Below are 14,383 nucleotides of genomic sequence, written 5' to 3'. Positions count from 1 at the left end.
TTCGGCATCTCACTATTGTGTGTTACTTTGAGTCTTCTTGAGCTAATATAAGTTTTTTTTTTTTTTTTCCCCTGGCTTTTTAGTCTTAAGCTTGAATGCTTTCAAAGTGACTGATTAACAGGAACAGATATGAGTTCGCGAATGAACGTACATGTCAAGTGTTTACCGTAGTAATAATTTAACTGGTTTGAACTTTGAACTCGGGTTCAATGTCGCAAAACTATTATACAATTAATCAATAACATATGAATCAAGATATGAATTAAAGTGACTCAAAAGTTTACTTCGATCATACAAAACGATACAATTAGCTTTGATTGAACCAACTTTGATCATCTATGTGCTTTGTATTTGTAAACCCATTTAAATGACTTGCATTGGATCTTTGACACTAGCATTGTTATACAACATCTATGTTACTTAACTTCTTACCATTCATATACCTTCTGATTAATACAACATACTTTATTTAATGCTGAACGTATCGAAAGCCTGACTCTAAATCAATGTTCCGACAATTGATATTTTCTCTGCATTTGTGATGGCTTCTTTCTTCCTTTTCGCTATCTGTAGCAACACAGTACTGTCCGTATGGGATCAGCAAAAAGACATATCGGCACTCGGCAGCAAGATATAGATATACACTCGTGTTAGCAATACAATTCTGCATATTTGGTACTTAAGATCTCTACAGCAATGCACTAGTCAATAGAACTAACTCAAAATGCTTTTTGTACATTAGCCTCAGCAATGCATAAACAAGTTAGCATCTGATATTTCTTCCAACTTTGACAACAATATTATTTCACCCAAAACTTTATATATATTTTTCCATTTAGGGTGAGATTTATCAGCAACCAAGAACTCGTGAAATTCGCCCTCAACTTCAATACAACTACGCCCCGGTGTTTTCTTAACACCACTCCCTATCATCTTACTTCTAACCATTTTAACCTCATCCCATTTACGTCTACTAGCGCATAAACTTTCCATAAGCACATACACACCGCTATCATTTGGATCCAAGTGTACTAATTTTTCAGTAGCAAGTTTACCTAGCTCAAAATTACCATGCATCCTACACGCATTAAGAATCGCTCCCCAAACAGCTTTATCAGGTTCCATCGCCATTTCGTTAATCAATCGATAAGCTTCTTCAAGCAACCCAATTCTTCCTAGTAAATCAATCATACACGCATAATGCTCTAATGTTGGTTTAAATCCATATTCTTTCTCCATTTCTTTGAAATAACTTCTTCCTTGATCGAGTAAACCTCCATGACTACATGCAGATAGTACACCCACCAATGTAATTTCATCAGGTTTGTATCCCTTCAATTTCATTTGTCCGAAAAGATTAAGGGCCTTTATTGCATGCCCATGAGAAGCAAAACCAACAATCATGGAGTTCCAGGTTACTATATCCTTGACTTCCATTTCATTAAAAAGCTCTATGGCTGCATTAATGTTCCCACATTTGGCATACATATCAATAAACGCATTTCCTAATGTCACGGTAAGTTGAATGCGGTTTTGCTTTATGTAATAAATATATATCCACTGGCCTAAATCTAGGAAACCCGATTGAGCACAAGCCGAAAGTACACATACTAAAGTGCTCTCTATAGGAACAAAACCTTCATTTTCCATGTTGTTAAACAGCTCTAAAGCTTCCTTTGGCTTATTATTTTGAGAATAACCTGAAATCATAGCATTCCATGATACAGTATTTCTCTCAGGCATTTCATCAAACATCTTCTTCGCCAAAATTAACTCCCCATTTTTAGCGTACCCATTTATCATACTCGTCCACGAGAAAACATCCTTATGACTCATACTCTCGAAAATCTCTTTAGCTGTAACCAAAGAACCGCATTTAACATACATATCCAACACCGAATTCATCAAATTCAAACTAGTATTCAACTTCATCTTTTTAACATACTCATGAGTAGATTTCCCCAGTTCCAAATTCCCTTTCTGAGAACAAGCAGCAAACACGGCAATCATCGTAACCACGTTCGCCTCAACCACGCTACTTTTCATCCTCTGAAAAACTCGCAGTGCCTCATCAGCCATCCCATTTTTCACACACCCATTAATCAAACTGCTCCAAGAAACAACATCTCTCTCAGGCATTTCATCAAACACCTTGCGCGCAGACTCCACTCGCCCACTTTCACTGTAAAAATGAACGAACCCATTTTTCACAACTAAATCGTCCCCAAATCCCACTTTCAAAACCAAACTATGCACAAGTTCTCCAGCCACTAACCCCTCACAAGCTTTCAACCCAAACACATAACTTCTCCTATCCATTTCAACGCGTTTTCGAACCATCAAACGAAACAAACAAAACCCAGTTGAATACAAATGTGATTTTAAATAGCCTCTGATCATAACATTCCACATGTAAACATTGGGGTTAGGAAACTGGTTGAATAGAAGTTGAGCATGGGCTAAGTTTCCAGTGTGTGATAAAGCACAAAATGTCAGAATTCGGCTTACTGGGAAAACATGGAAAATAAGACCGGTTCGGGTGATATGAGCTTGAATTTGTTTTAATTGGGACATTGAATTGCATGATTCTATTGATAATAAAGTTGGATTGGTGATGAACAGATTGGTTTGTGCTGAGTTCCATTTGGGTTTCGAAAGTGTAGAGTATAAAAAATGATGAAGTTTCATGTGAATTTTGTTCAGAACGTAGACCGGAAATTATATTTAAATCGCAAATTTGAAGTAACTTAACTTAACCCGGTTCGGATGATAGACCGGCGATTATAGACGGATATGTTCTTAAAACTAAACCCGGTTCGGATGATATTGACCCGGTCAATTTGTGAAAACAAAGGCAGTAACTAGGGCGTTGTGCGAGTGTGCGATCACCATAACTCATACGCCGGTGACAATGCAGCGATTGTGCTCCAAACTCCGATCACTCACCGCCGTCCGTCCACCATCATCATCGTCAACATTTGTTAAACCACTACCACCACAAATTCCGTCATTCGACCACCGCCTCCGCGGCCGTTTCTTCCATTCTTCTCCCCCAAAACCCCTCACCAAAACCCTAAATCAACGCCAATCCTTCATTTCCCCCAATTTTAATCCACTGCTATTCAATTCGCCTTCAACATCACAAGTTACAAGAACGACTATTTCTAATCATGCATCTTCACCTCCTATATCTGTAAGTTAAGTTTTTTTTCTCCTTTTGTTCTTAGTTGTTTATTTTATTCATGAATTGCATTGTAAATTATTCGCCTTCAACATCACAAGTTACAAGAACGACTATTTCTAATCATGCATCTTCACCTCCTATATCTGTAAGTTAAGTTTTTTTTCTCCTTTTGTTCTTAGTTGTTTATTTTATTCATGAATTGCATTGTAAATTATGTGACGAAATCGTTATACATTTTGTTCACATAGATTAGGTCAATTATTTGATTATAATTATAGCTGTTATGCAGTTGAATAATAATTTTGCTAGCTACACTGAAGTTAATGTCAATTACTACTAGACTACTAATTGAATATTTACAACAAATCAATTTTGTAAGTAACTTATACGGTTATTAGACTAAAAAATATATCTATTTGCTCATCTATGAAACGAAAAGGGTGGAAACGCCTATACAAATTCTCTAATAAATCAGCTTAAATTTTGTCAGTTTCAGTGATTGTCGTGAAGATTTATGATGGTATGACATTTTAGCTTTACTATTGTATGTAGTACATGCAAGTGCGGCATCTTACTCTCAAGCAAAGGAAGCGGAAGTTAAAGAGTAGGCAGCCACTTACTCCGGTGGTCTCCAAGCTGAAGAAATACAAAATGAAGTCTTATTCGTGTGTGCCTTATCTTTGCTCAAGTTTCGATTTTTATATATATTGAATGTTTTTATGCAAGCATGTGAGGAAGAACTTAATTTCTTTGGATTTGATCAGATCTTTCAAGGGACGGTTTAGGACTATGAATGATGGGCAGATTAGGCGGTGGAAGGAAGGCAAACGACATAATGCTCATTTAAAGGTATGTTTATAATCTCTTACTTCTCACGATATCGGCAGTATTTTAGTGCTAGCAATGCAACAGATAACATACGAACAAGTAAATTACATGTATTTACATACCTATATTTTCTTTATTGTGGAAAATAGTCTTCTCTCTCACACATATGCTCTGTGTGTTTGTGATTACTTATGGAATTGGCTAGTTACTATATCTTTTCAAAATTTGCAATGCATTGAAACGATTAGTAAGCGATAAAAGTTTATCCATTTGTCACCCGAAATTGAGTCTGGTTTTAAAGGTGAATACTTCATGGTTATTTGGGTTTTAAATAGTGAACACTTCACTGGGATAGGTGGCATTTGAACCAAGTATCAGTTATCATGTTAGTTTCTGTTGTGTTTGGGATTGGCCTCCGATATTTGGGCATAGGGGTTCATAGTTGTTCTGTTCGGAATTTATCGGCCGCCTTGTATCCATTCTAGCATCTTGCTAGTCTTCTAGTATAAAATGTTATGGCGCTAAAATAGAACTTTCATAAGAGCTAATATATAATGTGGTGCAACATACTGTGATGCAAACAGGTGTTTTCGCCTTGCACTAGCAATGTACATCGTATTTTAATAGCTTAGTGATGTGCATCATATTTGTTCCACTTATTGACTTTGAAATAATATGCTACTTGCAAAATGTGAAAAATGTAAATGATATAAATAAGTCTTGGTTTCTGATTTTCAAGCTTTCAATCTCATTGGGTGTTTTTAATTGATACTCAAGACGAACAACCCGTTACCCTATACTTGAATTTCTATTTGCAATTAAGCACATTATTACAAGTAAATGCCATGTTAGTGCAAGAGTAGCTGTGCTGGTAACTATAGTAAACTTTTTTGGTACACTAGTTCATCTAAGTGACTATTAATGAGTATTAGGCATGGTCTCACGTTAGCAGCAAGCTAAATACCTCAAGTCATGTTTTTATGTAATAATCAAGGATTGCTGGACTAATGACGGGAATAACCCATCATATAATCGTAGTGGCTTATAGGGTTAGGGAAGATTGGTAGGTTTGTTACCATGGAGGACATTCTGCTTCCACTGTCTTTAGTTTGTTTTTACTGTATAAACTAGTCACTGTTTCTAATTAATATTCATGCTTTATTTATTATCCTACTATGAATCTTTTACAACATTTACAAGTAGAGGCGGGAAATTGGGTCAGAGGGTGGGTTGTTTAATGGGTCAGAACTTGAAAGAAGTCGGATCAAATAGGCATTATGTCAATTGTGTTGTTATTATATGTCTAATATAAGTATCCAGATTTTCTTGAATGAAGCGAAGTGATTTTTGGAAGTTTTTAACTTTTAATGTATTTGAAGATACTTCTGATGAGTCTTCAAAGATGATCTAACAGTATAACACAACCTGAATCCGCCAACTTTTAGATAATATGTCTAATATAAGTATCCAGATATCGGTGTTGTCTGGTTATGATCCGTGTGACTGCAATCAAAACTACATCGATTTTATGAAAAAGGGTGAATTATTGGGTTCAGATCTGATGAACTACCATCGGCCGTTGGTCTCTGACCATCGACCGATGGAGCCTTACATCCGGCCGTAGGTCCTTACCTTCGGCCGTAGGTCCCAAAGTAGAACAGATGGTGTTATTAAAGAGTTAGTCTAGACTAACTGCCCGAGGGTCTACACCATCGGACCGATGGTCGTCTCCATCGACCAATGGTCATTATTTAGGACCGATGGTGCAGTTTTATATATTTTATTTGTATGATTCTTAGATATATGTTTTCTGTTATGCTTATCTAATGTTAGTACTCGTAGTTTGTCTAAGAATGTCAGGTGGATCATTTGTTGGACAATGGATGTTTAACATCGACCGTAGGAGAATTTTAGCCAGTGAACGAACCATTCAAGTGGAACAAAAGGTCATTGCAACTCACAAGACCTATGACCTTTGGGAGCATATTGGGTGTCAGACATTTCTAAATGTTGGGGATTATTACTGTCCCCAATTGTCGAGTGAGTTTTATGCTAATGTGGCTTTAGAAGATGGTAAAAAGAAGTATGTTCACTCTGGTCTAGTTGAACAACAGTATAAGTGGACCATGGAGGAATTTTCAGATCTTTTGAATGTTCCTCACACTGGTGTTAAGCTGTTGTACCCTAGTAAAGATCTAAGAAAGCTTCCCAACAAGTTTAATCTGTCTCACATGATTGCAAGGATATGCAAGCCAAGACGAGTAGCTAGTGTTGGTAGAGTTGAGATAAGTGACGACGATGTGTATTATCATCATGAACCTCACCTGAGGATAATCAAACGAAATGTGACTTTTAGGAACGATGGGGATAATGTTTTGAGTGGTACTGAGGCTTTGCTATTGTACTGTCTTCTTGATGGCATTAAGGTGAACATGGGTCACTTCCTAATTAATGTGATGAAAGACTTTCTTGAGTCGGAAGAACCATTTCCTTATGCGGCTCTATTACATAACATGTTTGAGAAACTCGGAGTAGTACAGTATGTCACAAAGCTAGTGCCAGAAGATCCCATTGTGGGATAAGTTATTGTGTGATGGTTCTTGTGTATTTGTTCTTATTTAATGTATTTTTAGCTTGATGTGTAATTTGATAATGCTAGCCTGTTAGCATTAATACACTATTCAGAAGTTGTAATAACTTTATTTAGGACGTGTAATCGTGTGATCATGACTGTAATCTACTATGAATAATGATGTAATATATCTTGTGATGATTACATTGTGTTAACTAACTGCTATGTCCTGAATTTGCGATACTAATTTGAATTGTGCTTGCAGTTACTATTCATAATGTTAGGTGTGCACGTAGACCCAGAGCAGGTTGTTCATGGATCAGACACTAAATCTTCAGGTGGAGGTCCTGTTAATCTACCATGACTAAAGGCTTGTAATGGTTCAAATCTGACTGATTGTTTAAATGAAAAGGTTCTGAATGAATGCTGGTAAATATAAGGGAGTAATTGAATTTCTGAAACGATCTCGAGTATATGCTGTTGTGTCCATGCCGTGCACTGCTTATTATTCTCATCATAGGGAATTCTGGGAACACGCCAGAGTTGAAACAGAAAATGATAAGAGGGTGATTGTGAGCTTTATCTGTAATCAAGTGGTGAAGGTGTCTAAGCTGATAATTCGTGACACATTTCTATTTGAAGATGAGGACATGCCAAAGAAACTTTCAAAAACAAAGATTACTGGTTGCATGCTGAGGTGCAAGTACGCTGGTGATATTTCTAAGGCTACAATCAAAAGGAGTGGGTTTACTCTGCCATACCGATATCTGTCTCTGGTGGTGCTACGATGTTTGAGTCCTTTACAAGGAGGTTTTGATGAGTTGAGTGAAATCTATCAGGGGATGTTTGTTGTGTTGGTGTTAAAAGCTGATTTCAATTTCTCTGGGGTTATTTTTGATCTGATGGTTGATAATGTTACTGCCAAGTTATACTTGATTTATCCAAGGTTCTTGCAGATAATGATTAACAGTCAAACCACTAACTTGCCTAGACTGAGGAAGGATGTTATTGAGCAGAAGCATATGACTGATCTTACTTTCAACAGACTTAAAGACTCAATCAGAAGAAGTGTGCAAATGATGGTAAACTGGTGTGTCATCTTGCGAGAGAGAATTATCAGTGTTCTCGGGGAAAGAAATGGAGGAATGAAAATAGTGTTTCAGATAGGGAGCCTGATTTCGAGGTTGCTAACAGTGATGAAGAAGTTGATCAGCCGGTAAATATTCAAATTGTTGGTGGATCGGGTACTGGTGGTTTGGTTGATGAGACTGGAGATGTTCATCCTGATGCCGGTGATGATGATGATGCATCTAAAGGTTTAAAGAGGAGAATGGTTGAAGATGAGGGATCTCAGGTGTCAACAAAATTCAAACCGAAAAGAAGGTTTAGATTTGTTTATAAAGATGGCGGTGGATTATCTACTGGAACTCAACAGGGAACTCAACAACCACCAACTCAAGGACAACAACAACAACCATAATCAACACATCAATCTCCGCCTGTGATTCAACAAGTATCTCAGGAGACTGTGTCAACTCCTACTCCTGACGCACCTTCACATGCTAGAACCGAGGGAGGTGTTGGATCTTCAACACTCCGCACATTAAACGATTTATATGTTCAAGCAATGGCTGATAATCTAAGGATGCGAAAGGAGATGGATGAAAAGTATGAGAAGTTACGGGAAGAGAACAGAGTCAAATCTGAAGATGTTAACCGGTTAATGATGCAGGTTGATTTGTTACAGAAAAAGGTTGGTGATCAATCCTTGTTGCTGACTGATGCTAAGAGAGAAGCTGGTTGGTGATCAATCCTTGTTGCTGACTGATGCTAAGAGAGAAGCTGCTGATGCTAAAGCTTTGGCAGAATCAGCTATTGCGAGGTTGAATGCTTGGGATGAAAAGTTTGAATTGATTGAAATGACAGAGGATGAGCCCGAAAACATGATGGTGGAGGCTCCTGGATCTTCAAATGCCACTGCACTGTCAGTAATTCCTCTTAATATTGATTATAGTTTTAGTGAATTCTTTTCTAAACATGATGAGCTCAAGCATTATGTTGTTTATGATGATTTAGAAGAGGGAGAAATCCCTCACAACTTCACTAGAGCAGAGCTGGACGAAATGGTGCGTCTAGAGCGAGAAGAGACTGAAGCAGCTGACGCACCGTCCGACGATCCTCCTTCCGAGGATGATTCTTTTGGTCCAGAGGTTACAGAGGATTTTAGTGATAAAGATGTGGATGATCTAGTTGAGGATGTGACTCATGAAAAATTTCCTACTTATCAAAATGATAAGATTGAAGATCTTCCTGGTTTTGATGAGTTGTTTATGACTGATGATGAGATATTGAACCGAAAGTGTAAAGAAAAGGAATAGACTGAAGTTTTTCCTGAAGGTTTCTTGCCGGTTAAGTATAATAAAGAAACAGTTGAAAAGTTGGAAGTTGACTGGAGGGATATTTGGAGAATTCGAAAGTATTGTGAGAAACCAAAGCTTGAGCCAAAGTACTTGAAAATGATTAATTTGAGAAAAAGTGTGAAGGGAAGAATTCTAGCCTGGGCATACATTGAAGAATTCAATATGTTTGCTGTTAAAAGAGAATTTGGTGTTGATTACATCAAACATGGTCATGAATTCAAGTCGTTACCGTATTTTGAGCTGATGCAAATTGCCAGGTTGAGAATGTTGTATTGTGGAATGAATGACTTATCTTCGCTTTTGGTAAAGAAAATTCGAAATGCCTTCAGATCAAAGGATTGGGAAGGATTTAGACCACAGTTTCCAAGGATTAGCTACAAGGTTGATCCTCGAACTGGTGAATCTCGGAGAATTGTAAAGTATAAGCGCGCAAAAACAATGAAGAAGGTTCCTTTGAGAAAATTGCCGCAGAATTGGAGTCAGAGATTCAGATGGTGGTTTTATGATGATCGTTCAGAGGAAGCTGTGATTGTGTTGGATAAGGTGAACGAGAATGATATAGATTGCATTCGTGTGTTGGATCCCATTTGGTTGAGAAACTGTACCGAGCTGACATTTTTACATTGTACTACAATCGTATGCTCTATCGAAGAGAAAATAAGGTGCATGCTGAACAATATGTTAAGGTTGCAAAGTTGTGCTATTTGAACAACATGGTGATTGATCCGTACGAATGAATCAATATTGTAATAGATTCTATTTGTGATTGTGTTGGATGATGACTGAAGACTTTTGATATAGAACTAGGTCTTAGGGGGAGTTTGTTGGTGCATGATCCCAAGTTCTATATTGTAATAGATTCTATTTGTTATGTCGTTTATATTTCAGTCATGTATGAACATTATTGGTTGATATATGTGTTTGATATAATTGACCAATGCCGTGATATGGTTTAGAGCTGATTGGTTGGCAGCTCAGACCATCGACTGATGGTAGGGACCATCGGTCGAGGGACGAAGACCATCGGCCGAAGGTCAGAGACCATCGACCGATGGACACTGCAGATATATATAAATATGGGTGTCGGGGTTCATTCTTAGGTTACGAACCCTACACCCTGTGGCCGACCCTTAGCGATTCTGCAATTGTTCCTGATCAAATCCCAACCGAATACACACCCTTAGGCGTCGATTTCATTAACGTTTTGTTGGTTTTCTCGATTCCGAAGTGCAAACGTATTCTACTCGACCTAGATTAGAGTATTCCGCCTCTAATCTGTGTTTAGCGATTAATCTAAGATCCGTTTAGCCTCTACATAAGATAAATGAGCTTATTCAAGAGCTTAAGAATAAACTAAATTATAAAAAATAAGCCACATAAAGTAGCTTATGGTTCTAACTTGTCGTTCTAAAAAAAAAAAAAAAAAAAAAAAAGATAAATGACCTTATCATTTTTCCGCGTCTAATATATGTTTGGTAGGAGCTTAGTCAGAAATTCATGGGTTGTAGTTGCTTCGGTGTAAGAATCGAATGCAGTGATGGTAATTGTAATCGTCCCAGTTTTATCATGAATTCACTCGGTGTATCAGCTCGCTATTGAATAATTTAGAAGTTTATTGCGAGCATTTAAGATCTATTCATATACTTTGATTTGCATATATACCAACATAAACGTATTATAGTATGACTTTTGACATTTTAAAATGCAGCTATGACATTTCACCTAACACAGTTGACTTTGGAAACTTATTCAAAAACAAATCGATATTTCAGCTAGAGCCTAGAGTTGAACATTTTATAATGCAACTATGACATTTCATCTAACACAGTTGACTTTGAAAACTTGCTCCAAAACAAATTGACTTTTCAGATACAGTTGAACACTTTATAATGCATCTATGACATGTTATAGATAGAGTTGAACATTTTATATTCATAACTATAATTGAACTTTGGAAACTTGCAGCTAACACAGTTGACTTTGGAAGCTTGTTCAAAATAAATTAACTTTGGAACTTGCTTTTGATGAGGTCTTCCTGGAAGTAGTGTTTCTATCCTCGGGTAAAGGTATTAGTATACATCTTACATCGAGATTGAATATTGCTGCTGTACATATTGGACTTCTCACAACCACAAGTTGAAATTTTTGTATATATCCATTTGGGTTCATGATCTAATTCTTGTACTTTATATTATATGTCGATCTATATACAGATATTGGTTTTCATTAAACTAATCTAAACACATCATTTGTGTATTAGGCAGTCCTGTTTCCGTTCTTAATCAATATTTCAATTAAAAATCTAGTATTAATTGTTTGATCCACGAGTAATGGAGAAATTCATGAAAGATTTTCAACATCTTGCAATCCAACTAGAAGACATAAAATCAGCCACCAACAACTTTGATGACAAGAGAGTTATCGGAAAAGGTGGTTTTGGAAAGGTGTATAAAGGAGAAATAACTCATTCTAAGGGGTGTAGCACTGCTGCTTTTAAGTGTTTAGATCGTAAATACGGTCAAGGAGAGTCTGAATTCTGGAAGGAGATCATTACGCTTTGCTGTTCCACACATAAAAATCTCATCTCTCTCCTCGGATTTTGTGATAAGGGTGATGACATGATACTTGTATACGAGTACGCATCTAATGGAAGCCTCGATCGCCATTTAAATGCCTCTTATCTTCCATGGATTCAACGGATCCATATTTGTCTTGGTGTTGCAGGAGGATTAAACTACCTTCATAATCATAACGGGGGAACACAAAGAGTTCTCCATCGAGATATTAAAAGTTCCAACGTTCTATTGGATGACAACTGGAATGCTAAAGTTTCTGACCTCGGACTATCGAGAATAGCGCCCGCTAATCAACCGTACTCATTTCAAGTCACGCTTGCCGTAGGTACCATCGGGTACATCGATCCACTATATTTAACGACTGGTATCCTCACTAAAGAGTCAGATGTGTACTCTTTTGGCGTTATGTTACTTGAAGTATTATGTGGAAGACTAATAAGCAATGTGTTGAGTTTAGTGTCTAGCTGGAGAAGTTGTTATGAACAAAATAAATTAAATGAGATGATATTTCAAGATCCGATGATGCAACAATTGGATTCAAATTCTTTGACAACATTTTCATTCGTTGCATACCAATGTTTAGAATATAGTCGTGAAAAACGGCCAACGATGGAACAAGTTGTGAAAATACTTGAGATTGCACTACAATTTCAGATTGATTACACTCTGAATATGCCAGAGGAGTATGCAGAGATACTTAGAGCTGTACCACCTGATCATCCTCGTCTCTCGTACAGATCCATACAGGAACTTAAAGTGCTTCTCTCAAAAGGGATCCTTCTTAACAAGGGGAAGAAGGTGAGTAATCAATTATATCATTAAGTTGTTGCTTATTGCTTAAGTTTTTTAAAACAAAAATGTAAATATGAAAGATGGTAGATTCTGACATAACTAAAAACAGGCATAACTTCCCTTTATTTATAAAGTGTGATGTGATGGTAGACTATGAAATTTTCCATCCTACAAATGTTTACCATCATTAATATACTCGTGTTAATTAAGTAGTATTAATTCAAACTTTTTTTTTTTTTTTTTATGGGCAGTGGTTTTTATTAAATAAGAATCAAGAACATTGTGAAATGATATCTGCTACAGTGTGTTTGAAACCAGATTATAAAGAAGGAGATTTCGTGTTTCTGAATCGTGATTATAATTCAAGGTGACATGTCCTTCTCTTATTATTATTTTTTCCTTCGCTTAGTGCTGTTTGTCATTTAAGATGTTTTTGTCTGATGATCTGCGGACATGTCTGTAAAGAAGATGTGGTCTAAAGGGGTCTGTATGCTATATAGTGAAGACTGTTTGTTTTTATGTCTGCAAAGTAGCTTAATCCTGTCTGCAACATATTTCTAAGTCTGCGAAGTTGCAGACAGTTGGAGACATTATTTATTTATTTTATCTTACGTATTCAGGAAAACAAGCAGTCTGCAGTAAAAACGTTCGTGAGCGCGCAGACATAAGACATAATAAGATCCGCAGACTGAAAAACAAACAACACCTACTTCTCACTAGTATATAGTATAACTACTAATGCATTAATCTTTGTTGTTCAACCAGATTTTTTACTACGTTCTGCTATAAATCAGATTATGGGAGATACAGAACACATGTTAGAGCTCAATTCTTGTCACCCCAACTCACATACACTGTGAACGAACCTAGTATTCAAGTTTTACCAGTCAGACAAGACTTTCAGCAAACTAAGATATATAGGCCTCAGATACAAATTAGAAGGGGAGACGAAATCTTCAATAAAGCATTTTGCAGATGAGCGAGAAGATGGATGGGTGAGTCTCGAATTGTATCAGTTTATTAGCGAAGGGAAAACTTTTGATCTGAATATTCAGTTTGATGGCTCGAAATATTATCATCCATCAACATTGATAGAAGGAATCGAGTTTAGGCCACTGGAGAAGGTAAGTTGACGAATACCAGTTCATTCATTTATATCTTTCGCTTTATTTTTTTAAGTGTTCCAGTCTTTGCTAAACATCTTTTGGCAAAAATGGCCTCGAAAGGACCTTTGTTCTAAAGAGAAATTTCATGTTTTTTGATAAAACACATTAGGAGAACATGATTTTTCTTCCATACTCATTATAGTAGATTATAGTATAATAAGTTCAATTTTTGTAGGTGGAAGATGAGGTATTAGATGACAAGAATGTAGACATACAGCCCACATCAGATTCAGAATTCGATTGGGAAAAAAATTTGCCAAATGATTGTGAAGAAGTAATAAAGTGGTTAAAAGATAGTAACGCTACATGGACAACGAATGGAGAACTCTACTCTCTTCTTGCGCAGGGTTCTCATTCAAAAAAGGTGGAGAGGTATGTAAATTATTAGTGATGCATTACTCCATATTCAATGGATAAGAGAATTTATAAGGTTTTCCCTGTTCGGATTACCGGGGATCGAGCGAGTCTTTTTACTCGGATGTACACGGTCTAGAAGAAACTGAAAATTGGTGACCATTTCCAAACCCTTTTGGCCACCATAAATTTCGAATTTGAAACCTCTTGCAAGGATCTCAGTATCCCAAGGCAAATTTGTGATGGCTATTCATTCGATATTAATGATAAAAATATTTTCTTTTTTGTTTCCACAAAAAATCCATTTCTCTGTTGATCTTTATCCCTCCTTCACCTTTTTCTGAAGGTGATTGTAGTAATTATGTGTTTATGCTCTTTTAAAATGGCTCTCTAATTTAGTTCTCAAGTGGTTCTACTATTACCAACAAAGCACTTCATAATTGTTGATGTTCTTAAAGACTAGAATAATAAGCCCCTTTCGATTATGCTCA

At 36.7% G+C, this 14,383-nt stretch overlaps 3 protein-coding genes across 3 annotated transcripts; 2 read left to right on the top strand and 1 right to left on the bottom strand.

Moving 5' to 3' along the window:
- Positions 1–316: 316 nt before the first annotated feature.
- LOC139856152 (pentatricopeptide repeat-containing protein At2g22410, mitochondrial-like) lies at positions 317–2,665 on the bottom strand. The gene has a single exon (XM_071845398.1). It carries the CDS (start codon positions 2,572–2,574, stop codon positions 745–747), a length of 1,830 nt encoding a protein of 609 aa, XP_071701499.1. The 5' UTR covers positions 2,575–2,665; the 3' UTR covers positions 317–744.
- Positions 2,666–2,911: 246 nt separating this feature from the next.
- LOC139855062 (uncharacterized) lies at positions 2,912–14,113 on the top strand. The gene is made up of 7 exons (XM_071844318.1): positions 2,912–3,145; positions 3,228–3,329; positions 3,737–3,849; positions 3,949–4,033; positions 12,624–12,739; positions 13,138–13,496; positions 13,714–14,113. The coding sequence occupies exons 1-6, from the start codon at positions 2,912–2,914 to the stop codon at positions 13,349–13,351; spliced, it is 864 nt and encodes a 287-aa protein (XP_071700419.1). The 3' UTR covers positions 13,352–13,496; positions 13,714–14,113.
- Positions 11,335–12,402, top strand: LOC139852087 (putative receptor-like protein kinase At5g39000). Its single transcript, XM_071841311.1, has one exon. The coding sequence runs from the start codon at positions 11,335–11,337 to the stop codon at positions 12,400–12,402; it is 1,068 nt and encodes a 355-aa protein (XP_071697412.1).
- Positions 14,114–14,383: the final 270 nt, after the last annotated feature.

The sequence above is a fragment of the Rutidosis leptorrhynchoides genome, chromosome 6, assembly GCF_046630445.1.
Source record: "Rutidosis leptorrhynchoides isolate AG116_Rl617_1_P2 chromosome 6, CSIRO_AGI_Rlap_v1, whole genome shotgun sequence".
In the NCBI taxonomy this organism is placed as follows: domain Eukaryota; kingdom Viridiplantae; phylum Streptophyta; class Magnoliopsida; order Asterales; family Asteraceae; genus Rutidosis; species Rutidosis leptorrhynchoides.
This window is presented reverse-complemented; position numbering and strand designations above follow the sequence as displayed.